This window comes from Podarcis muralis, chromosome 5 (genome assembly GCF_964188315.1).
Source record: "Podarcis muralis chromosome 5, rPodMur119.hap1.1, whole genome shotgun sequence".
NCBI classification, from domain to species: Eukaryota; Metazoa; Chordata; class Lepidosauria; order Squamata; family Lacertidae; genus Podarcis; species Podarcis muralis.
Window position 1 is genome coordinate 39,452,574 of NC_135659.1, and position 24,577 is coordinate 39,477,150.

Genomic DNA, 24,577 nt, shown 5'->3' on the forward strand with positions numbered 1-24,577 from the left:
TCAGTGTATCTAAACACCCAAACATTAGTAAGTGACAGAGTTTACTTGCCTGCTGCAGTTAAAGGCACCAAAGCAGACCACCCCCTGTCCCCACCCCCATTCTCTAGTTTCTAGTTGGCAACTATAAGGGTTTGGGAAAAGAATACAGTATTTCTTTAAAATGACTATTTTTATTGAGGTATCAGTTATCATTTTATGTATTTCACTTCATCTATGAATCCCTTCCCATGAAACATCTGGAAGCAATTTACAATAAAAAACATTTATAAAAATAATTTCAAACCCAGGACAAACCGGGGCTGGAAAAATGATGACAAAAACAACGTAAGCAACACAAACAGTAAACATACAGTGAAGATTGGAGTATCAAGTACATCAATATCCTTTGACTTCTTGGATAGGTACAAAGGTGTCAATGCAGAATAGAATCCTTCAAATGAACCAGAAAAAGGCAATAAAAATGTTAGGTGTATAGCTTTGTTTCCAAAGTGTTCTGCTAGCGCAATCCTATTAAAAGTCTGAGATCTATGAAGATGCGAGCTTTAGCTAGTAACTTATCAGTCAAGTTACTGGTTTTGTACTGTGTTGGTGCTATATGCATGCAAACTGTTTTCATGGTTGATGTTGCATCACTTAGGCCTTTGGGCTATATTGAAGTCAAGTTATCTGCATTGTTCTTGTTATCTGCTGTATTGGCATAAGCACTTCTAAACTCCTGATTTTATCTAATGTTCAATGGCTAATGGTTTTATGGATTGTTGTGGGCATCTGTCTGTCTCGAGAGACAATGGAGTGTGCCTCCGAGGTGAAGTCAAACTGCTGCATTAGCAGCCCTGAAGTGACCTCCCTGAAGCAAGGAAGGACAGTGTGTATGGAGGTCCTGGGCTGCCCAGACGACAAGACCTCCTCTTAGTCTTGCTGATGTGGGACCAAAGAAAAGCAGAGTAATACATTTGGCACCAGCTTGGCTGCAGAAGTTGCCAGAAGGAGGCGTACAACATGCCCTCCAACTCTCTCAAGAGACTTCACTCTGAATATGTGATGGGGTTTTTCTTAGCCCTTTCTTCTCCAGAAGATACCTCGCAAGGCAGTGGAGGTCCTAGATGGGCTACCTTTCAGGGTTGACAAGCCCCATCTGCCCCTCACTTCCCTCTACAGCATGGGAAGAAACCGCCTTCTTGACCCTTGAACCCACTGTCGGTTTCATCTGCTCAATCTGCCAGAGCCTGTCTTTGCCTGCAGGGGAAGTCCCTAACTCACTGAAGGTTTGAGACCCATCAGCTACCCTCATGTGATTTAGCAGGCCAATGGAAACCATTCCCGGGGTGTTGCTGCTGATGCATGCTGACAGCTTCTAGGAGCCACAGGTGAGAGCTGAGTGCTGGGTGGGGACCAAAGGTAGACAAACTACTCCAGAAGGAGCACAACATGTCTCCCTCCCCTTAACACCTCATATTTTTGTTGTTTTGCTGTTGTGTTGTGAATCACGCTGTGATCCCAATTAGAGTTGGTTTACAAATGAATCATATAAGTGCATGACCAAATAAAATCATCTGCGCAACATTGCCCCACACTTTTGCCCTTTTTAAAATAATTGGGAAATGTGTAAAATGGAAATATTGATTAATTTTTGCCTTCATTTTGAGCAGTTTTCGGAAAGGTCCACAAGAGTGGAAATTTTCTTCTTCTGTTGGGAAATCTTTTACAAATTTTAAGCTGCAATCCTACCCACACATACTCGGGGATCACTCTTACTGAAAAAAGTTAGGCGTACACCTGAAAAAAACAGGCAAAGTGTAAGGCTGCAGTCTTATGTACATTTCCCTGACAGTAAGTGCCACTGAATTTAGAAGGACATGAACCAATTTGAGTGGAAAAGAATAGGGCACATAGAAAAGTGGGAGTGGAAGACTTGCTGCTGATTTAATCCACCTTTTTTATTTAGTGATGTTTTGACAGAGGGTTGTGTCTCAGATATCCTTCCTCCTGAAGTGACTACTTTTCTCCATTGCTGCCCAAATGGAAACTCCACAGCAGGAAAAAGAAGAAATTCTTTTTAATATTTGTCTAGGACCAAAACTTCTGTGAAATATAATATTATTCTCGAGTGCTTGCAATTCTTCCTGTATTCAGTAATCCCTTTAACAGCATTGTTTTCTAACAATATTTTTTTAATGTACAATCCTGTGCATGCATACTCAAAAGTAAGCTCCAATGTGCTCAATCCTAGATAATTGTTCTTGGCATTGAGCTAGCTAGAATAGTAAGATTATTTTGCATTGCCCGTCTTTTGCCTTAAAAACATTCTATGGAACAAGAAACCAAAAAGTTCCCAATGCAAATAATGTCATCTCCTTAGCATAAAGCCAGTCTGATGTAGCAGATGGAATCTTAGACTAGGGATACCAGCTCTGAAATCTGGTGGGGGAGCTTTGGCCAATCATTTGCTGCCTCAGTTTCTTAGCTGTAAGAATTGTAATCTACTACACACAGCAGTGACTGTGACTAAGATAGTGTGTTTGACATGTTAAAAACATATACACCACCTTACATCCATACATGGATCACAGGGTGATGTAAAAAAAAAAAAAGTAAAATTATAAAACATAATCAACAATAAATTTAAGAGAAATAAAACTATTCAGCCCTCCAAAACTACCAGTATCTAGAATAATGGCAGGTTTATTTCTTATTCTTTGGCGATCATTCGTAGCCGAGTAAGATTGTCTTCCATAAATACGGTTTTAACAATGAGTCTGTAAGTGACTGTGGAGGCCAATTCTGGATCCACGTCCTTCCACAGTGGGGACATTGGCTTCTGGGCGGGAGTTGGTCACAGTGTGGATTTACAAATCGTGCCTTCCTCTTAGCACGTTTCTTCCTTGCGTCCTGAGTTCGAGTTTCTTCAATGCCCATGACACCTTTGGTAAAGGCTATTCTCCAACTGGAGCGCTCACAGGCCAGTGTTTCCCAGTTGTCAGTGTTTATACTACATTTTTTTAGATTTGCCTTGAGACAGTCTTTAAACCTCTTTTGTTGACCACCAGCATTACGCTTTCCATTTGTAAGTTCGGAATAGAGTAGTTGCTTTGGAAGATGATCATCAGGCATCTGCACAACATGACCAGTCCGACGAAGTTGATGTTGAAGAATCTTTGCTTCAACACTGGTGATCATTGCTTCATCCAGTACACTGATATTAGTTCACCTGTCTTCCCAAGTGATGTGTAAAATTTTTCGGAGACACCGTTGATGGCATCTTTCGAGGAGTTGGAGTTTATAAGTGGTCCGTGTTTCACAAGCATATAGTAAGGCTGGTGGTACAATAGCTTTGTAAACAAGCATTTTGGTTTCCCTGCGAATGTCCCGGTCCTCAAATGCTCTGCACTTCAATTGGGAGAAAGCCGCTCTCACAGAACTCGGGTGATGCTGGATTTTGGCATCAATGTTGGCCCTTGTGGAAAGATAACTGTCCTAGATAGGAGAAGTGATTGACATTTTCCAACGTTACACCATTAAGTTAGATTTGTGGCGCTGCAGAGGGGTTATTTTGTACGTGTTGGTGCAGCACTTTGGTCTTTTGGATGTTGAGTGATAGGCCAAGCTTTTCGTAAGATTCTGCAAAGATATTTAGGATGGTTTGGATTCTCTGAGGATCCTCTGAGCGTGTGCACACTACTTTGTCATCAGCATACTGAAGGTCTATGATGGACGTTACGGTAACCTTACTCTTTGCTTTCAGCCTGCTCAGATTGAAGAGCTTTCCATCTGTTCGATATATGATTTCTACTCCTGTGGGGAGTTTCCCTTCGACAATGGCAGGTAAAATGGTTTTAACCTAGTAAAATGGTTTCAACACATCATCAGCATCAGATGTACCTCCTTCTAGAGGCCACCACAGAGAGGGCCCTTTCTTAAGTTTGTATATAATGCACTTCTAAAGATAAAAGAAGGAACTTACACTGGAACTTTCTGTTTATTTATTTTTTGCAATTAGTGAACTTCTTATAGGTGGTGGTGGTGAACATTTGGAAATGTAACCGCAGCATTTGAAATTTGATGATGTCACTTATTAAGCCAAGTTCATGGCAGATTATTTTTGGACATTAGTGTGATGTCTAGAGTGGATATCCTTTTTCACCACTACCATTTCCTGTTCTGTCACCTGTAGTGACTATTGTTGCTGGATTGTACATCCATGTGGTTATGTGGCAGAAGAATATGACAGGGTTGTGGTTTTTCTGCCTTTCAACCAGCTTCGGAGGTAAGACAGAAGTCACCAACCACACAAAACGGAGGGGTAGCTAATTCTGAAACAGAAAGAGCAAAGTTTTATCCCCGCCCTCGCTGAACCTGTGATAAAATCGTTTTTAAAGGACACATCTTAATAGCATCTTCGTGTTATCCTTCCTTAACATCCATCCCCAAGTCTGGTGAACTTTCTGGGGGCTTTTTGTTCTCGCCGGGCTAGGCCCCGGGAGAGACCCAGAGAACCCTCTCTGGAGTTGGGGGAACCCGCCTGGTCCTCTTTCCACTTGTTAATTCCAAGCCCCCTTCCTCCGCCTTGCCCCCCACCGCTCTGCGAGACTTGACACCAATTGCTGCTGAATAGCAGAGGAAGGCGGGAGGAGGAGGCGGCGGCGGAGGGAGGTGGGTATCATGTGATCCGCTTTCCTGCTCCTTTAAAGCAGCCACATGCAGCCGAGCGCCGGCCACAATCACAGCTCCCGGCAGAGCGGGATTCGGATCCGGACTTGCCCGGGCAATCAGTGCCGAGGCGGCCGCCGCTCTCCCTCCCCATCCCTGACAGCCTTAACTTTTGCCGCAGTAGCTTGTGCAAAGGGAGCAAGCTGCAAAAAATGGCAGGGGCAATTATCGAGAACATGAGCACCAAGAAGCTGTGCATTGTTGGCGTGATCTTGCTGATTTTCCAAATCATCGCCTTTCTGGTGGGAGGTCTGATCGGTAAGTGCGTCGCAGGGGCAAACTTTATCCTTCTTTTCCTTCGCCTTTCTCTCTCTTTCTTTCTCTTTCTGGCCTCTCTCTTCCCTGTTTTCGAGACTTTGCTTCTGTGATCTAATTAGCCGGGCTATTGTAGTTAAGAAAACACCGCGCCACGGGCCTCTTTGTGCCCCCTGCACTCGAGTGGCTGCAAAGGAAGGAGAAAGAAGGGAGGGAGGGAAGGAAGGAAGGAGGGAGGGAGGGGCGCGCGCACAGGCTCGGGGCAGAAAAAAGTTTGTTCGGGGTGTGTGTGTGTTTGGGTGTGTGTGTTTCGGCCTCGCTTCCAGGATCTGCACCAAGGAAGCGAGTGGAAAGGCGAAACCTCTTAAGCATGGCGACTTGGTTTCTTCAAGAAAGCCGGCGGGGGGGAGGGGGGAGAGAGATTGTGTGAAACGCGAAGTTGATATTCCCTATTACTTCAGCCTCGTCCCGACGATCTCCCTCCCTTCCCCTTCCTCTCCGACTGGGCTGCAGGGAGAGAGCTAATCTCTTGCAATTGCAATGAGAAGAGGAGCTGCTCGAGCCCACGAAAGGAATGTTTGCGCATTGTGCCTCCTTGACGGGGATCTGCCTTTCTCTTGTGTTTCTTCCTTTCTCGAGCCAGGCTTACATTTGCTTAGGCAGTCTCTAAGTTTGGATTTAAGGCTGAAAGGGGGGTAAGGAGGCTCCCTCGGGAGAAGAAGGAAGTGACACCCCCCTCACACACAAACACGGAGGGTGAAGGGTTGTTAATATTATTTGCACACACTGCCTTCGAGTCTTTGCTCCTGTCTCGATGGAGGCAACTTAATCACTTACCTGAGATCTTGCTTGGGGGGGGGGCGCACCTTTCTTTAAACATATTGGGTGGACAAAAGGTTGTTTTTTTGTTTCCCCCCTCCTCGCGCCCTCCTTCCGGGCGAAGTAAAAGTTGGGCTGCATGGATGCACAGTTCAACTGTCTCCCTCGTAACCCTCCCATTCCTGGGATAGAGGAAGATTGGCTTCAGCCAGGGATTCCCCCAAAAATCGTCCCTCTGTTGTCTTTGACTGTCTGAAACTTATGGGGTTGCTGCTCTCCCAAGTCGAAATTCCTACGTTTACAGATAACTAAATGGTAGGAACTGAGGAAATGCTTAATTCAACAAGCTGTGTTAAAAACAAGTTGGGGGCATGAAATGGCAAACAAAAGTGGAAAGCATGTTCCATTCTATTTGAGGGCTTATTCTTTTCAGATCCCCGATCTGGGTGCTACTCCTTGTTTCTAGCTCAGACAGGTACTCACTATTTTTTATTATCTATCTGTGCCCCAAAACTTACACCTTTATTCTGACATCTGTCGCACGGTACAGGGAAATGATATGGTGAATAGTCTAGTAACCCAGTGCCCTTGCTTTGCTTCGCAAATAAATAATTCTGTTTAGGGCTTGCTTTGTTTTTTGTTTTAAATTAAGAAGCACAATCCAAGTTGCTAGTTAACCTGCACACACTGTAGCTGTCTTAAGATGCAGAAGAAACAAACCCCTTTCCGGGCAAATCTGCTTATGTCTTAAGAAAAATGAATATGGAGTGACCTTTATGGGAAATGTTAGTGGAGCAAATGCTTAGAGGGAGAGAGACTACTTAAAATCTTGCTCTCCTTCGAGTGTGCTCAGCACTCTGAAAACTCTTGCTCCAGGCAGTTTCTTAAGCAGTGACGTAACCTTTAATTTGTTCTGGCTCTGGAGCAGGCATACCCCAAATCCTTTGTTTTAATTCTCAATTTTAAGGTTCATCTCATAGCACGAAGGCTTTCCCCAACGTGAGTCTGCAAGACACCACTAATGGGTTGTTACAGGCAAATCTGAGGCATGTTGCAACAAACTTCACAGAGGTTTTTATTTCGAGGATCGTGCCAGTTGGTTATCCCACCTCATCTTAACCACATCATGTGCTGGGGTTATATTTTTATTTTTGAAAGTTGATTTAGTGTGTCCTAATGCACAGTGCTTGCTTAAAATGCCTTCCACCTTCAAGTTCTGAAAGCCTGGAAAATATTTTAAGGCACCATGATAGAACATTTAGATGAGGGTAAGAGACCTGTGGTCCTCCAGAAGTTGCTGGACTCCAGATGTTGAACGCCCATATGTCCCAACAACCATGGTCAATAGCCAGGGGTGATGGGAGTTATAGTCAAGTAACATCTGGAGGGCCACAGATTGCTTTAGATCATGGTCAAACTTGGCCCTCCAGCTGTTTTGGGACTACAGTTCCCATCATCCCTGACCACTGGTCCTGTTAGCTAGGGATGATGGGAGTTGTAGTCCCAAAACAGCTGGAGGACCAAGATTGGCCATGCCTGCTTTAGATCAAATTGTAGAATAGCGGCTACATGATTCTGCTGTTGTATGCCATTACGTAACTCAGGTTTTCTGGTTCGGTATGTTTGAGCCATGAATACATCCTTCAGAAGCATAGCTTCCAATTCAAATAACAAGACTGTGGAATAGAAGAAGAAGAGGAGTTTGGATTTGATATCCCGCCTTTCACTCCCTTTAAGGAGTCTCAAAGCGGCTAACATTCTCCTTTCCCTTCCTCCCCCACAACAAACACTCTGTGAGGTGAGTGGGGCTGAGAGACTTCAAAGAAGTGTGACTGGCCCAAGGTCACCCAGCAGCTGCATGTGGAGGAGCGGGGAATCGAACCTGGTTCCCCCGATTACAAGACTACCGCTCTTAACCACTACACCAAACTGGCTCCTACTTTTGAATACTAAATTTCCAGAAAAAATTCTGCGTGCTGTTACGTTGGAGGTTTGGGGTTGTTGTTGTTGTTTTACTACTGAGTGACGCTTGTGTTCAGGGAGGTTTCAAACCACAAGTTACTGGTTTGGACATCATTTGCAAACTTGGAAGTTTTGTTTTACAGAGGGTATATAAGGAGGGATGGGAGTTTGCTCATTCCGAATCCAACAAAATATGGTTAGTTCAATGAGGAGTGTGATTTCTGATCCCAGTCTATGTGAGGATACTTAAGATTGTGGCTTAATGAATTCATAGTGGTAACCTTGCACTTCACTCCCTTAATAGCAATTTCCATTCATCATTTTTTCAGTCAACTGGTAGTGGTTTATAGTGTGTTGGCAATCTCCCATAGAAGATCCATGTTCGTGACAAAATCCTAGATAGCTCAGCTGGTTACAGCATGGTGTTGAGAATGCCAAGGTTGCAGGTTCTATTCCCCATATGGAACAGCTGCATATTCCTGTATTTCGGGGTTGGACTGCATGATCCTCAGGGTCCCTCTTCATTCTACAATTCTATGATTCTCATCGCCAAGGGTGAACTCTTGGCTGAGGTGGGACTGGCTTGTTCTTTGATCCTTAAAAGAAAGTCCCTAGAAGTTAACAAGGTGGTGTTTACCTTGGTCAACACTTAACAAGTTCTGTGCTTCATGGATGACCCTATATCAGATTGCCTATCTTTATTCAAGATTAGTTTTGCTTATTTTATTCCATCATGCAGTTTTAAACACTGGGATCCCTTGCCACATCTGTGGCTAGGGCTGCTCTGCTGAATAGGTACACACTGTACTCAGGGTATGAATGCTGCATGGGGGCCCTTCTGTTTGGAAATATTCAGCCTGAAGTCTTAGCATAGATTCTTGAGATAGGAAATAGACAAGAAAGGTCATGTCTACTCCCTTCTTCAGTGAGTATCTGTTAATTGCAGCTGAATGGGAAAATGCACTGGAAAATGAAACTACTTGGCACAAATCTGTTTGTTTTTAAGAGTGGTGAAGAATAGATATTAAGGACTTGAGGGGGAATACTTTAGATCCTACCAAAACTGCATTGCCTTGCCTTTATCTCTTGTAATGGCATAACTTACAGTAAACGGCTTTATAGCTATAATAGTGTCTTTGCTTAGTTTTATGTGATACAATACTCCGCTGGAGTTCTTTCCAGATACTAAGAAGGATTGTCAGAGCTATTACTAGACACCAAAGTAAAATGCTACTGCTGGTTTCTTTCTCAATAACCCGCCTCACCTTCTGAAGCTATTAGTGAATCTGATTTGGGGTTTGGTATATAGAAGATCCTGATTAAAAGCCCATCACAAAGTCGCTCTTTTGTAGCTTAACCTCTTATCATGGGAGTGGTTGAGAAGATAAAACAAGACTAAAAGTGCTATGATAGTGTCAGAAACCCTAATCTCATTTTAAAAATGAAGATTTCCCCCTGCTTTAAGGATCTAGGCGTGTTTGGGAAGGGAAATGGTTTCTCCTCCAGCGAAGAAGGCTTCTGTTTTGCCTGAAGCTAAAATTCAAACTCTTTCTGTAAGCTAGGAATGCTTCCCTTGAGATGAAAAGGCTCTGTGCACATACCAAGGATACTTTAGTATTCCTTCAGGCATGTATGTGGTAGATGCAGAGTTATGTCTGGGGGGGGACAGGCTAGTCTAAATAAACTGTTTTATGAGGTACCAGTAGTTACCTGCGGATTAGGCACTGCAGAATTGAAATGTTTCAGCTTGAAAGACACTGTTTTTCCTCTCAGAGCTGTGCTCTCGCCTCTGCTGTGAATAATGTTGGGTCATCACTGCTGTTTAGACTTGTGTTGTGAGAGATTTAATAGTCTGGCTGAAGGAGCAGGAAATGTGTTTTTATCCAGAGTAAAAATCGACAAAAGGAGGGCTTGGACGAGGCCCAGGTATGTGATGCTGCAATTAGCAAATGTGTGTGTGTGTGTGTGTGTGTTGAATTGGCTTGGAGGGTCACAGTGAAAATATACATGCTACAGAATTCAAACTGCTGTAGTCATTGGCTGCTTCAAGAAGTATATAGTAGTAAACTTGTTATCTAATCCGACTTAATGTTCTCCTCATGGAGATTTGTTCGGCACCTTCATTGTACACCTTTAGGTGTCAGGCAAAAACTGTTCCTTTTCAACCAGGCCTTTGGCTGATTGACATCTAATGCCCTTTTAAATGTGTTGTGGGAGGGGAGATTATTGGTTTGTTGTTGTTTTTATTCTTGTTATTTTGTGAACGGCCCTGAGTTCTACAGATGAAGGGCAGTATACAAATGTAATTCTTAGCAGCAGCAACAACAACAATTTATGACATCATTCATGGTCAACAGTGCTTCTTTGGAAATTTTTCAAAATCAACTTGGTCATAATGATTTCTCTGGAGAAACAACCTTGCCTTGTGCTTCTGGTTGGGGGCAGCATGTTCCAGGAGAAAAGGGTGTAGAAAATTGCTGCCTTTTGATACTTTTATAGCAAAGGCACAAACCTGGGGGAAATAACTGAACTATGGCAGCACTGGTTGAGAATTGGGAGAGAGAGGCAGCAGAAAAAATCCTATTGCTGACTCCAGTAAAAAGTAAGTAGGCCACTCTCCCTTAAGTTCAGTGTACCTTATACCGATTAAGTCGCACTCACGAAAAACACAACATACATACATCCTAAACCTCTTTACTGGGCAGCAAGGTCTTCTGATTTCAGTGGGACAGTCTCACATGTAAGGATGTGTAGAAGTGTAGCCAAACTGTGCAAAAACTACCAAAAGGGAAGAGCTTCTGCTAAAAGTCTGACTGGGTTGTAAAGTGCTATGAGCTGAGCGAGTTGCAAGTCAGTGGGGGTTTTTTTAATTCTTTCCACAGAAACAGATTTGCGATGCAGACTAGCGATGTGAGAGTTGAGGATGATAAATTAGCTTGTTTATTCCTGCCCTCCTGTTGGTTAGTGTAATGAAGCAGAAGCCCATTGTATGCACTCATTTGGTAGCGATAGCTCTGCACAGAAGGGGGTAATTGAAGAGAAAAGCAGAGAGCTCTTGGAGCATGGGAGTAGTTAACATCACACAAGGTCACTAGGCTTCAAGTTTTAATCAGTGTGGACGCCCTGCGATTCAGATTTTTCTGAACGATCCATTGGGGTGTGAAACAAAGATTGGTAAATAATCTGAAACGCAGAAAGGAGCTGTAAAAAAATAAAAGAAGGGCAAAATTCCAGCTGCAGATACATTTTAAATGTTGATCTGGGAGCCTGTGGTGTATTTAGATTAAACAGTACTTACACAGGCCATAGCGGTTTGTGTTTCACTATTAGAGCAACCCCCCCCCCCCCCATGGTTGAAAGTTTCCAGAAAGGTGTCTTGAGGTAAAACCAAGAAATTGGCTGCAGACATGTGGTGGGACTCTAGCAAAGGTTTAAGGGGCCTAGTCAGAAGAATCTTCCTGAGCTTCCATCTTGGGAGGCTATGGACTTCTGGTCGCAAGAACTGCCCCCTCCCCTTGCTATCACAACCCGCATTTAAAGACAAAACTAGGGTGGAGTGGGGTCTGAATCACATATAGCTCATTGTAAACTGTCTGCATAATGCTGTTGGGAGTAGGTGTGGAATGCCAAACACTTCACTCCCAGTCAGACCTCATAAAAACATAGATTTGGAAAGCAGTTGAGAAGCCGCTGTTCTTAGCACAGCTTTCTCAAGGAAAGCTTCCTTCAAGAGCTGTGGACTGCGAACCAGGAATCACTGCAGCAAAGATTGGTTGAGGGGGCTAAAGTGTTAGAGCTAGTGCAGTGGAACAACTGGCTGCAGTACCCTAAATGCATTTTTGCATGCCAGGGCATGTGTGTGTTTAATTTGGAGCCCTTCTAAATTCCATTTCAGGAAGTCACATGATAAATGCCATTATTAGGGGGAAGAAGAATTTTGTTGCACATGTCTACAAACATTCAGACTGTGTCTCTGGCAAGCTGCTAGCAAACACTTTTTATGACTTTGTGGGTACCATAATCACCAGAGTGCTACTGACCAAAAATGGTCAGTAACAAAGAAGTACTTTAAGGACCAAAGCCCTGGGTTCCTTCTCCAGAAAGTGTACAACGTGGGCAGCCTATTGTGTAGAATAGCCAAACCCTGCAATAAAACCACATTTGTTCTGACCCATCAAATAGACTCACAACTTGACACCGGGCACATCTGATAGTACATTACCAATCTAACGAAGACTAACAAGGGTGAATTGATTTCCAGGAATAGCCTCCTATAAGACAGACCCAGAAGATAAGGTGGCAGGATACTACTTGTTGCCAGCTACTGCTCTCAACTAAAACTACCTCAATGTATCATAGATCTAAAACCAGATTTGTAGAATTATACTTTCCTCTCTCAGGCCTTGGGTTGTAGGCTTATACTTGCTTAATAAACAGCTCCGTAACCTAAACCAGTGGTTTTCAACTGGTGTGCCATGGCACCCTGGGGTGCCTTGAATGATGGCCAGGGGTGTTGCAGGCAACACTGGCCTCTGCCCCTTTCCCTCCCTCCTCTGATGCGCTCTCGTGTCTCTGCCTCCCAAAAGCTTGTGCGCAGCCCTGGCTACAAGCTCTGCAGGCGAATGGTGCCTCTGGGGCTGGCCAGGGAGTGCTGGTTGCCAGGAGCTGAGGTGACCTCGGAGTAAGCAAGCAAGCAGGCGAGGAAGCCCAGCCAGTCAGTCTGCCAGCCCTTGCTGTTGGGAATGGACAGACAAGTCCCAGGCCCCTGTGGGGCTGTGTGAGGAGGTACCTTTTTGGGGTGGGGTGGGGGCAGCTCAGAGACCTGGGATGGCAGCAACGGGGCTGCCCAGAGGACTCCCAAGGAGGAGAAGAAGAGTTTGGATTTGACATCCCACTTTATCACTACCTGAAGGAGTCTCAAAGCAGCTAACATTCTCCTTTCCCTTCCTCCCCCACAACAAACACTCTGTGAAGTGAGTGGGGCTGAGAGACTTCAAAGAAGTGTGACTAGCCCAAGGTCACCCAGCAGCTGCATGAATCTGAGGGAACACTCCACAAGGGAGGATGTTCAAAAAAGGGTGAGAGGCTGTCAGCTCTGCAGGAAAGGGGTGACACAACCGGGCTCCTGAGCTCCACAGGGGTGCTGCAGAAAGAATGTTGGTCAAGGGAGCCATGGACTCAAAAAGGTTGGAAACCTTTGACCTAAATCATCTTTCCAGCTGCACATCAGCACAATAATGAGACCCTGCAAAATCCAGGTGGCAAATTTGTCCCCACATTTTCTCTGTCAGTATAGGAGCTAATAATGTCAGCGTTTTATTCCCCCTTGCTCATCTTCCATGTATGCCTTCATCTGCATACAATGCCCTTCTGCATTCTGTGTAGGTCCATCAAGCCAATCCCTAAGCAATTGTGTCGGTGGACGCAAATCCCATATGAGAAATGGCAGTATTCATAAACCAGTGATAGAAGTTCAACTCCTCTCTCAGGTCTCAGTAGGGACAATGGCTTCCCTTTCCTCTACAGACGTTAATCAGCATGGTAAGTTGATGGGTGATAAAGCAATCACTGTGGTTACTTTGCATGCATTCTGCTTCTGATTGAGTTGTCACTATCTGTACTTTCCCTCTGACCCCAGGCTTCCAACTTCCTCTTCCTCTTCCCCATCACCATATCTGAAGAGTATTGTAGTCTGGAAAAGCTTGTGCCATGGTAACATTTCTTAGTCTTTAAGATGCCACACAAGAGTGTTGCTAACACTAGCACTGTTATCCCTCTAGAAATTAGAACACTTTCTTCTGGAAACACAAACTATTCCATTCAGATTGATAATTCCAGCGAGGAAAGGCAGACCCCAGGTCAGAGGACCTTCTTGAGGAAGAGGGGTAGCTATGCATCTCATTCCTTCCCAAGTGGAGGGGGTGGGGAGCACATGCGGTGAATACTTGTTTGCTAACTGCTGAACAGAATGGATGGGAATATAATTGAACTGGAGAGGCTGTATTGTTTAGTGCTCTCTGACATTGTAGCTTCTCACTTGTAAGTTTTTGTTCTTAAGTATTTATTTACAAAAGTACCCAAGTTAATAATTTTGTAAACAAATCAAATACTTCAGTAAATGTTATGTTTTGTTCAACCGATAGTGCCAAACATATAAAATGCCAGAAACTAGGTTGAACTAAACAGAGCATCTCTCTGAGTTGGATGCTCAAGTTGACTGTCACCCAGATTTTATCTGTCATGGTGCTGTGTTTTAAAGGACATCTGGTCCAAACTTCAACAGACTCTTTTTTTCGCCCCTGAGGTCTTTTGTTCCACCCACTTTGCTTTTATTTTTATTTTTTGTATTGCCCAACAAATCCCCCAACATCTAAAGGGGAACATTACAGCCACCATTCTGCATGAATGGCTTGAATTCAAGAAATACTCTTTGAGAAGAGCCAGACATTCCAGACACAGCTCTTCAGATAAAAAACTCTGTGAGGTCTTTGTATTTGAAGTAGACAGTTCTCAATTAAACAAATGCTGTTCTGCAAAAAAAAACACCCCTCCTTCTGCCTCCCCTCCTTCTTACCCATGAACTCAGCAGGACTTTAGATACCCTGCCATAACTTTAACACTGTTTTAAACTTGTGGCCCATAGCAGTGGTTTTCAACCGGTGGGCCGTGGCACCCTGGGGTGCCTTGAATGATTGGGGTGCCTGGGCAACACTGGCCTCTGTCCCTCTTTCCTTCCCTCCCTCCTCTGATGCCCTCTTGCATCTCTGCCTCCCAAAGGCTTGCACTGCTGTTTGTTGCAGCAGTCTTGGCTACTCCCAAGGTGAATGGTGGCTCTGGGGCTGGCCAGGGGGGGCTTCCCAGGCCACTGTGGGGCTGTGTGAGGAGGCACCTCTCTTTGGGGTAGGGGGGCAGCTAAGCTGCGGCTGCTGCCCAGAGGACTCCCAAGAAGAGGGGAGAGGGGAGGAGGCTGAGGGAACACTCCGCAAGGAAGGGTGTTTGAAAAAGGGTGAGAAGCTGCCAGCTCTGCAGGAAAGGGGTGACATAACTGGGCTCCTGAGCCTCTCAGGGGTGCTGCAGAAAGAATGTGATTGGCCAAGGGAGCTGTGGACTCAAAAAGGTGCCTTTCCAAATAAAGTTAAACAACTGTGAAGAAGAGGTAACTCGCATATTTTCTTGACTTGTTGGAGGTGGTACAGTAGACAAGCATCATCACCATTTGGCATGTATGACAGAGCTGGCTTCAGCGCCATACAATAGGAAAGAAGTGTTGAGCCAAAAGGTGGTGGTGGTGGATGTCTTTGGAATGGCAGCAGAGTCGGTGAACGGGATTGCAAAGCATGATGCGGAACAAAGCTCGGGAGAAGAGAGTGCTGTGCTTCGGTTTTGTGCCAAGCAGGACACAGATATTTCTTTACGCAATATTTTTTGCATTGTGGTTGTATGCTAGGTATTTGCTGCAGTTGGACATATAGCAAGGAAAGCAGGAACGTAAGGAAACCCATTACAAATAATCAGACCAGTGCTTTAAAGGACTGATTTCATTGCAGGGGACGGACGAATGGGCTGAGAGAAGAGGCGGGTGAGGACTGGAATCTGGTTTTGTTTCACTTTTCTAGTCCTTTGTTCTTTAAAAAGCAATTACTGGGCATTCTCTCCCCCGCCCCCCAGCCTGAGAGGATGCTTTTTGGGGAAAGTGCGGGGGGGGGGGGATGTGCTGTTAATCCCCCATCCCTGCATATTAAAAATTAAGCCTGGAGATTCATACAGTAATAGGAACCTTACCAGAATACTCTTGTGCTATGGTTTAATTTGCTTGTGACATTTAGCATAATCTGCAATGCCATGTGTGTGGCTTTAGGAATGGTCGGCTAACAGCCTGCAGACTTCCTTTGCTTCTGAAGTAGTTGAATGACCTATGGGCTTGTGGCTTAAATCCTGGGAGACTTTGCTTATCCTTTCCCTGCCTGCCATTGATGAACAAAATAAAATGTAGTTTTATGAACAAAATAAAATGTAGTTTTGTTTTTTTAAAAAAGGCAGCAACCTTGAACAGGTGTCCACAAATCTGTGGTTGCCAGCATGCTCAGTGGCGGATTCCCTCCCCGGAGTCTTCTCCCAGTTGCAGATGACTCTGGGGAGGTCTCACACATTGCGCTGCCCTCTGGGCTTTTGGCCTCGTCCTTCTACTGTCTGCTGAGCAGCTCTGCATGACACAGGATCCTGGCCTCTTCCCCGAGTCCCCTGCATGCCAGAGGCTTGTTAGGCGGTAAGGATCGTTGGGAGCCATTAATAAGGGCTGACTACAGAGCCGAGCCAAAATCGATGGACCCTTGACCATGGAAACGTGTCTGTATTACAGCATATCTGATCCAGTGAAGCACCAGCAGCTCAGTGGTTTGCACATCCTGCTTTGGAAAGAATTTTATGTGATCCAGCATCAAAAGGGAATAGCCCTCTCTCTGGTGGGCCAGAAGCACAAGAATATGCTCTGGTCTGGTTCATTGGAGCAAGTCATTGCTTGATGCGCAGGATTAGGAAGCTCATATGACCAGCTAATTGACCAGAGTTACTGATACAAGTGTGTGCTCCATGGGGCAAAACAAAAGGCAGGATGTGTGGAGCCATTCACTGCCGCCGACTTTTTGAGAGCTATGCAGCTATCTTCTGTACACAACTATAGCAGAATCCCTCTAATCCCATCCTGAAAGGTCTATTACTGGCATAGATTCAGCAGTATTTTGAGTTTCTTTTCATGGCTATTCTTTCACCATGGCCTATTGGGAGCATGGCATGGCCTAGAGACTGCAATCTACTCCCACTATAAATAAACCTACAATGATCTACCCATTGGATTGACCAGAGTTGTTGAACTTTCTTTGGGGAGCACCCTGGTTGAAAACCACTGGTTTAGGATATGGAGCTGTTTGTTAAGCAAGAGTTGTTGAGCTTTTTTGGAGGAGACTGACCAAAAGCATTGATGCTGGCTACTCCATGCATGGATTCCAAAATACAACATTTTTAACATATACAGTCATAACACAGTTTCAACTTTTCTCTTATTTTTGTTGATTTCCTGCTCCTTTTCCCATGTTGTTTCTCCCCTTCTGCTGCACCCTGTTTTATTTATATTATTCCATTCCATTCTTCGCCGAATCAGACTAGATTACGAAATACAGGCAACTCCCATTTTGCATGCGTTCCGAGAACGTGTGCCCTTTCACGTGCATATTGCCGTAACCCAGATGTGGCTGGAAAAGGGGGTGGGATTATGCATGCTCCACCAATGTGCATGGGGGTCAGGAATGCAACCCCTGCACAAAACAGTCATTGCCTATATAAAACTACAATAAAATGCCAATATTCTTTTCTTGGTCAAGGTGACTGAAAGAGTACTGTGGCAGCACAAGTACAGACATTGTTGGAAGATGCAGGTTTTGTTGACTAACTCGATTCTGGCTTCAGAACTGGTTTTGGGACGGAATTGGCCTTGGTTGATCTGATGGATGGTCTTTATTGGGGCAGGAGGAGTTGCGACCCTGCTACTTTTTCTCTTAGTAGCTTTTGATACCATCAACCACCATATCCTCCTAGACCAGCTCTGTCAGATGGAATTTGCTGGCATTGTCCTTCAGTGGTTCTGTTCCTACCTTCAGGACCATTTGCAGTGTGGCCTCAGGGTCCCATATTGTCCTAAATTCTTTTAAAAACCCACTTAAAGCTGTTACATGTGACTGAATGGATCTTTTGCATGTGTGTCAGACACTCTTTAACACCATTGGGAGTGGCATTAGGCGATTTGGAGCAAGGTGTCACCAGTTCACTGATGGCACTCACTTCTCTATAACATCTGAACCTGGTGAGACCATGCAATTCACGGACTGATTTGTGGAGTAGATGAAGGGCTGGATGAGGACTAGTAAACTGAAGCTGAATCCTGGCAAGTCAACAGAAGCTTTGTGAGTGAGCAGTTGCTAAGTTTGGTAAATTGACCAGTTGACTATTCTTGATGGGGTTGCATTCTCCCAGAAGAAGTACTGTTAGTGCCATTACCCAGTAGCTAGAAGTGCTGCTTTCCAGCTGCAGCCTATACCACATAGCTGGGACACAAGCTACAGCCATGGAAGGGCATGAGCTTTGCATGCAGAAGGTCCCAGGCTAGTCTTTGGAATCTCAAGGTAGGGCTAGGAAAGATTCTCTTGAGAGGTGTTATCAGTGTAGACAGTACAGATCTAGATGAACCAATGGTCTGATTTGCTATAAGGCAGTTTCCTGCATTCCCATGTTCCCTCTCTGTCTGGGTCAGGGTTTCCCAAGCTTGGGTCTCCAGCTGTTTTTGGACTACAACTCCCGTTATCCCTGGCTAGTAGGATAAGTGGTCAGGGGTGATGGGAATTGTAGTCCAAAAACAGCTGGAGACCCAAGTTTGGAAAGACCCTTCTCTAGATCATTGTTCTCCTTGGAACTGGCACCATCCAAATGAAACAACTAAAATGGCAGTGTTGAAGTGACGCAGTATTGCTGTGTGTGTGTGTGTGTGTGTGTGTGTGTGTGTGTGTGTTTTGCTTTGCTTTGCTTTGCTATCGTGATTTAAGGCAGGGGTGGGAACCCTCTTTGAGCCCAAGGGCCACACTCATCTGAGAAGGGGCCAGAGGCAAAAATGGGCAGAGTAATGGGTGTAAATCTTGCCTTTGTACAGCAGGCTGGTTTCAACATGCCCCTGCCTCTGGATTTTCCATTCAGGCAAGAGACATCACAGTTCAAGAAGGCATTCCAGCCAGGCAGAAACACTTGAGGGGCAAAGCAGAGCCAGTAAGAAGTGAAGGCTGGGGAAAGTTTGTGAGGGCCAGATAGGGGCCTGAAGGGCCACATGCACCATAATTTAAGGAGAGGGAAAACAAGAATGGGGTTCAATATGTCTTCATTCCTCTGGCACATAATTGCATCCTCACCTTTCATGCCTCTAAATCTGCTGCAGGTGTTCACATGAGTTTGAGTAACTAAATTTTCAGCTTCAGATGCTGCTGGCCACTATTTAGTAATACAGTTTATAAACTGTTCTTTTGTGTTTCTCCCCCCCCCCCCCTCTCCTCCTCAGCTCCAAGTCCCACTGCAGCTGTGCCCTATGTGGCAATAAAGTGCATAGATGTCCGGAAGAACCACCACAGGAGCAAATGGCTTATGCCCTGGGGACCTGACCAGTGTGAAAAAATCAGAGACTTTGATGAAGCGATGAGCAGGCAAATCGAAGCCAACGATATTGTGTTCTCAATTCACATGCCACTCCCCCACAGGGAGATGAGCCCCTGGTTCCAGTTTATGGTCTACATTTTGCACATGGACATTGCTTTCAAGATTGACAACCAAATTAGTAAGTACCTGGAAGAAATGTTGTTTACATAGTTAATGGAGTAACTTGAAAAAGGGTATTGATGTAAGTAGGACTGAGTGGGTACGTTGTGTGTGTTTTAAAAGAAAGTGGTAAAGGAGAACGAAGGCCCGTCCTCTGCTCCTTGTATTAAGGCAAGACAGAAGGTTATCTAGGACAACTGCACTCACCCATTTCCACATGGGCTCCCTTCTGACTCGTGGATTGCAGTGAACCAGGGCTTATTTTAATGGGCAGCCAGACTCAAAATGGGTTAGTTCCAGTGAGGGGGAAAGACAGTTCTGAAAAGAAAAGGTTGCCATACATCCAGAATTTCCTGGACATACCTGGAATATTGTAGTCAGAAGCAGTGTCTGTGTGGAAATTGGTGAAATGTCCGGGAAAATCTGGATGTATGGCAACCCATGGCAGCAGTGTCATTTTTGCCTATTTTCCTTTAAAATAGCTCAGAAAACAACATTTGTTTGTGATCCTCCTCCCCCCCCCCGAAAAGATTTAAGCAGTTCAGAAATTCAAGTGATGCAAAAGTTGTATTATGTTGGGTGATGTAAAAAGTGACTGAGAACAAGGTGAAAGTAAATGAGTTTCTCCTTCCCTTGCCAAGAACACTTTTCACAGACTCTGCAGCTGCTCTTGGGAGTTCATGACATGTCTTGCGTGAAGCTTGATGATAGCACACTTCTGTGGTAGTGGTGTTAAGGGTATGAGAAAATCCTCAGAACTGGAAAATCTGTGTTGTCTTCTAAATGTTATAGAATGTGACTCCAAGCAAGAAAGTATTGTATTCACACACACGAGGCACGCAGATTACAATCATGTACCACTGGGCGGTTCTCAATTTCCCTTTTAAAAAGTCCTGCAGTGGACAAGGAGAGAGCTCATCTCATCTCCAGAATATGCTCATGCCAATGGGAAGGTTTATGGGTAGCAGTATGAAGAGATCAAAGTCCTCCTCATCTTTTGCTTTGAAGCAGTAAGAGGGATGGGGAGCCTGTGGCCCTCCAGTTGTTGCTACAACTGTCATAATTCTTGATCATTAGCCGTGCTACCTGGGGCTGGTGGGAGCTGGAGTTGAGTGACATCCAGAGAGGCATTGATTCTCCACCACAACAGTGACTGCTGCAAGGGCAAAATCAAGCAGAAGATGCTCCCTTCAGATGTTGTGCCACTTATCATTGTATGATGGGATTGTTTAAAAACAAAATTTAATCTAGCAACGTGATTGGGTTCAGGCTGCTTCCTATGAAATTAGGAATGTGCCATGGCACACATGTTTAATATGATTGCATTATAATATGCTGTTGTGAAAATTACTGTGAAGTCTGTGCTTGTGGAAGCTGTCGTGATAGATGTGTTAATTGTGTGGTTTTGAACTGTTGTCCTGGCATATGTGACAACATCATATAGTAGATTGTCATGCCGCTTTTGTGACTTGCAGCAATCAAGTTTACATTTTCCTTAATATATAAGTGGCAGTGTCGCAGAGCTTAAGGCTGGCCTATTTTAGTTCTAAACATTGTGCATAACATGTGGAAAGTTGCTGGAATCACACATTCCAGTCGAGTTATAATTCCACGAGCAGCGTTTCCACTCAGTTTGTAAAGACTTCATTCAGTTTGACAAGCACAGCGATCCTGAGAGATTTCATTTCTGCATTGGCAAGAAATGTGTGGAAGCAAAGGAGATAGAGTCTTAGGATGATTGATGTCTTTCCTCCCTTTTTTAAAATCGCTGGATTGGAGTTGGCTGCTAATTTTGGGGGGCGGGGGGAGGAAGAGCTTATTCACATTGATCTGACCTCACCAGACCCAAATAGCTTTTTCTTTTCTGTCTTGGTGACCAAGAAAAAAATAATACAAGTGTAGTTTTCTCCTGTAATCAAGGAGAAGCGTGAAGGTGAAAGTCATTGTGAGATCATTCTTGGCTTGGTTTTCCTGCTCTAATTTGAGTGACTGTAGCTCTGCCCTGGCTTTGCCATTTCTAGACGGAGGAGGAGTATACAGACTGGCCTGATTCCAGGTCAGAATTCACTCTAGCAGATTTCCTGATTTCTATAGAATTCATTCTTCCAAATGCTCCCCTTTTCCCAACCCCTACTAAACTACTGTACTGACATTGGGTGATACTTGGTCATGCCTTTAACTGTATAAAACCATCCCCATCTGTTTCACCTCGAGCCACTGCAACCTGCAACCATTTGCCTCTGTTGTTCCTCATCAGTGGGCAGGTGAGACTTTATTTTGTATCCTGCTCTTCCTCCAAGAGTCAGCACACATGAGGCTATCAGGTTGTTGTCTCGGAAGCCCCGTGATGTAGAATGAGGCTGTGAGAGGTTGACCTGCCTAAAGCCTTGCCCAGTGAGCTGCTTTGGGCATCAATATGTCAAAGTCTCCCTTTGAATGTAATACAAGTGAATGTATTGACAGCAGTTGGTTCCTTGCCTTTCTTTCTTCCCACGCTTCAAACACTGGTCCATGTCAGAGCAGAGACCTTTCTTAGATCATTGGAACTGGTGTAGCATGGCATTTTTGAAAGATTTGGAGCCCCCCTTCATACATTTGCACCACTCCAAGAATGCATGGAGGGGAGAATGGGATCTTCTCTGACGCTGGTTCCTCCCCAACGTCATTGTCCACCTTCATTTCCCTGATCTCCACATACTGTGCAGGAGAAGGGGGTCTGTGCACACACAGCTGTGCACACGTTGGCTCTTCTTTCAGAGCTTCCCAACGCAGAAAGGTTGAGAGAGTAAAGCTACTGGAGACATGGAGGACTGTAAGCGCAGTGCGTAGACAGAAGAGGTCTCAGCTGTGATCTGATCTGGAATTGTTCCCGTTCTTTCTGTGCGCACACACATACCCACCTCTGTCGTTCACATCTCAACTCTGTAATGAGCTTTGCTGATTGGCCTTGGGTTTGCCAGTGTGTTTCGGCCTCAGCTCTGCCATCTGTAACTGGGGAACGAGACTGACTGGCTTTGTGGGCTGCGATTAGAAAATGAGTGCTATGTAAAATATTGGCTCCTTACAGTTCCCGGATGTGTTCAGTGCGGGGCAGCTGTGTTGGTTAAGCCGTTTTAACTTAGCTGTGCAGACATGTGCTCCATCGCACCACCACCACCACCAATTGTATTATTTATACCCTGCCCATCTGGCTGCATTTCCCTAGCCACTAATGCTGTGCGTATATGGTCTGAAGTGCTGGCTCCTTCAAATTCTACCTTTGAACACTTTTGCTGCTCTGCACTGAAAATTGTGCTCATGAGTTTCGTAACTAATTCAGCGGCTCCTTGTTTTTACATGCCACAAGAAGGGCTATGGCACCCACAGGATGCCTTCTTTGAACTCACTGGGATACCTGTAATGGTCTGCAAACATTTTTTGCTGTCTTGTGTCTCCATGTTGCCCCAATAGGAATTTACTGACTTGGCTTTTGACTTCCTTTGAGCACCCATCCTTTTCTCCCTCTCAGGAGAGGCAGGGCAGTCCCAATATGCAGTCCAGAAAGCTAGACCCAAGATGTCTGCACCAATTCTTTGCTTCCAATTGTTTCCTGGTGGGCAGAGTTATTTTGGTGTTTGACATTCGGATTCAGAGAGGGTGTGTACAGGCATATATAGAATGCTTGGATTGGGGGGACACCGGAGGAATAAAAATGGCTGCAGTGACTCATTGTGTGACTCAGTCCAGTCACTTCTTTCAACCAGTATCCCTCGGCTGCTTGAACCACCAAATGAAGATGATTGGTGCCTTAAAAGCCACCGTTTTACCACAGTTTAATTACTGTTTCTTTGTTTACTGTGCACAGAAACCCGGGAACCAGGCACTAGCATTGTTGAGTCCTTACAAATTCATCATTTAACGAGCAAAAGATTTTCTGGCAGTGGAATAAAACCCCAGTCTTGGCAGGATGCCTTGAATAGATCTTTGTAGTGGTTTCATTTTAACTTCAAGATAATGCAGATTGATTATGATGCTGTAACTGAAACATCTTGGAGGCTGACATTGGTGCCCTTGAAGGATGCTGTGCTTTTCTTTCTGAGGGATATGTTTGTTTTGCATGCTTATGGAAATTAGGTCCTTCCACTGACTAAATATTTATCCTGTTTATTGCAACAATTGCTGTGAGCAAATTAATGGCTAGTATTTAAATGTGGGGATAAGCTGCTCTTGTGGAAGTGACAGATTGTGACAAGACAATCCATTGTTTGGGGGCTGTTGTGTATTTGTGATTATTTGAGGTGTATGGGGAGTCAGCAGCTTCTGGTCTTGGTCCTCGTTCAAAAGTGAGAAAACCTTTCCCCCCCCAACCACACTCCCTCAGGAGAAATAGCTTGGCACTCACATGGACAGGCAGTAGGCAGGGCCACTCCCATTTCCCTAAGAATATTGATCAAGAGAGGGGAGGATTGATGGTGAACTTAGTGCAGCGCTGGGGAATCTATGACCCTCCCAATGTGGTTAAACTGAACTCCTATTGTTCCTGGCCATTGAATCATAGAATCATAGGATTGCAAAGGACCACAGGTATAATGATTGTCTAGTGCAAACCTGTGCAGTACAGGAAACTTTTGCCCAGTGGGGGATTCGAACCCACAACACTGAGATTAAGAGTCTCATGCTCTACTAACAGGGCTGGTTGCTGATGGGACATGGAATCCAACAGCATCTGTGGGGTCACACATTCCCACACCTGCCTTAACTTGAGATCATCACCTTACCCCAAGTCTTTCTCACATAAAGCCCCAAACCCACCACACAGAGAGCCAGTGTGGTGTAGTGGTTGAGAGCGGTAGACTTGTAACCAGGTTCGCGTCTCCGCTCCTCCACATGCAGCTGCTGGGTGACCTTGGGCTAGTCACACTTCTCTGAAGTCTCTCAGCCCCACTCACCTCACAGAATGTTTGTTGTGGGGGAGGAAGGGAAAGGAGAATGTTAGCCGCTTTGAGACTCCTTCGGGTAGTGATAAAGCAGGATATCAAATCCAAACTCTTCTTCTTCTTCATACAGACATGCACACCAGTAGCAGACTTTAGGGCTTTCATATTTCAGTGATGCCTTGTGCAGTCCCAAAATTAATTGCCTCTTGCCTTCCATTCTAAGTCATTGTTGCGACACCCTCTCGACTCGGTGCCTAGTGCGGGTGAACAGGTTGCGGTCCCCTAAATCCGCCATGCCTCTCTTTTGTATTTTCCTCTAGCCACATTTACCTCTGAATCTTCTCTTCCTCACTCTCTCCTCTACCTTGATCATAGAATTGTAGATTAGGAAGAGGGACCCCAAGGGCCATATAGTCCAACCCCCTGCTCTTGAAAGGGCATGAGTTGCTTATATTGATTATCCCTGTCCTGGAATTAAACGGCAAGTATCCCAGCGGCGGTTGTATATACTACATTGGGGATGGGGAACCCATAGCCCTGCAGATGATGCTAGACTGCAGCTCTGAAAT

At 44.9% G+C, this 24,577-nt stretch overlaps 1 protein-coding gene across 3 annotated transcripts in view; it reads left to right on the top strand.

The window, feature by feature from the left end:
* Positions 1-24,577, top strand: part of WLS (Wnt ligand secretion mediator) — a 63,333-nt gene that overhangs the window by 20,604 nt on the left and 18,152 nt on the right. The window contains exons 1-3 of one of the 3 annotated variants that reach the window (XM_077928603.1): positions 4,677-4,965; positions 6,215-6,256; positions 18,839-19,111. In XM_077928603.1, the coding sequence (XP_077784729.1) occupies positions 4,860-4,965; positions 6,215-6,256; positions 18,839-19,111 (421 nt within the window). In that variant the 5' untranslated portion in view covers positions 4,677-4,859. Of the gene's footprint in view, positions 1-4,676; positions 4,966-6,214; positions 6,257-18,838; positions 19,112-24,577 lie in introns of those variants that run through there. The other 2 variants (XM_028733125.2, XM_028733126.2) reach the window with 2 other exon arrangements.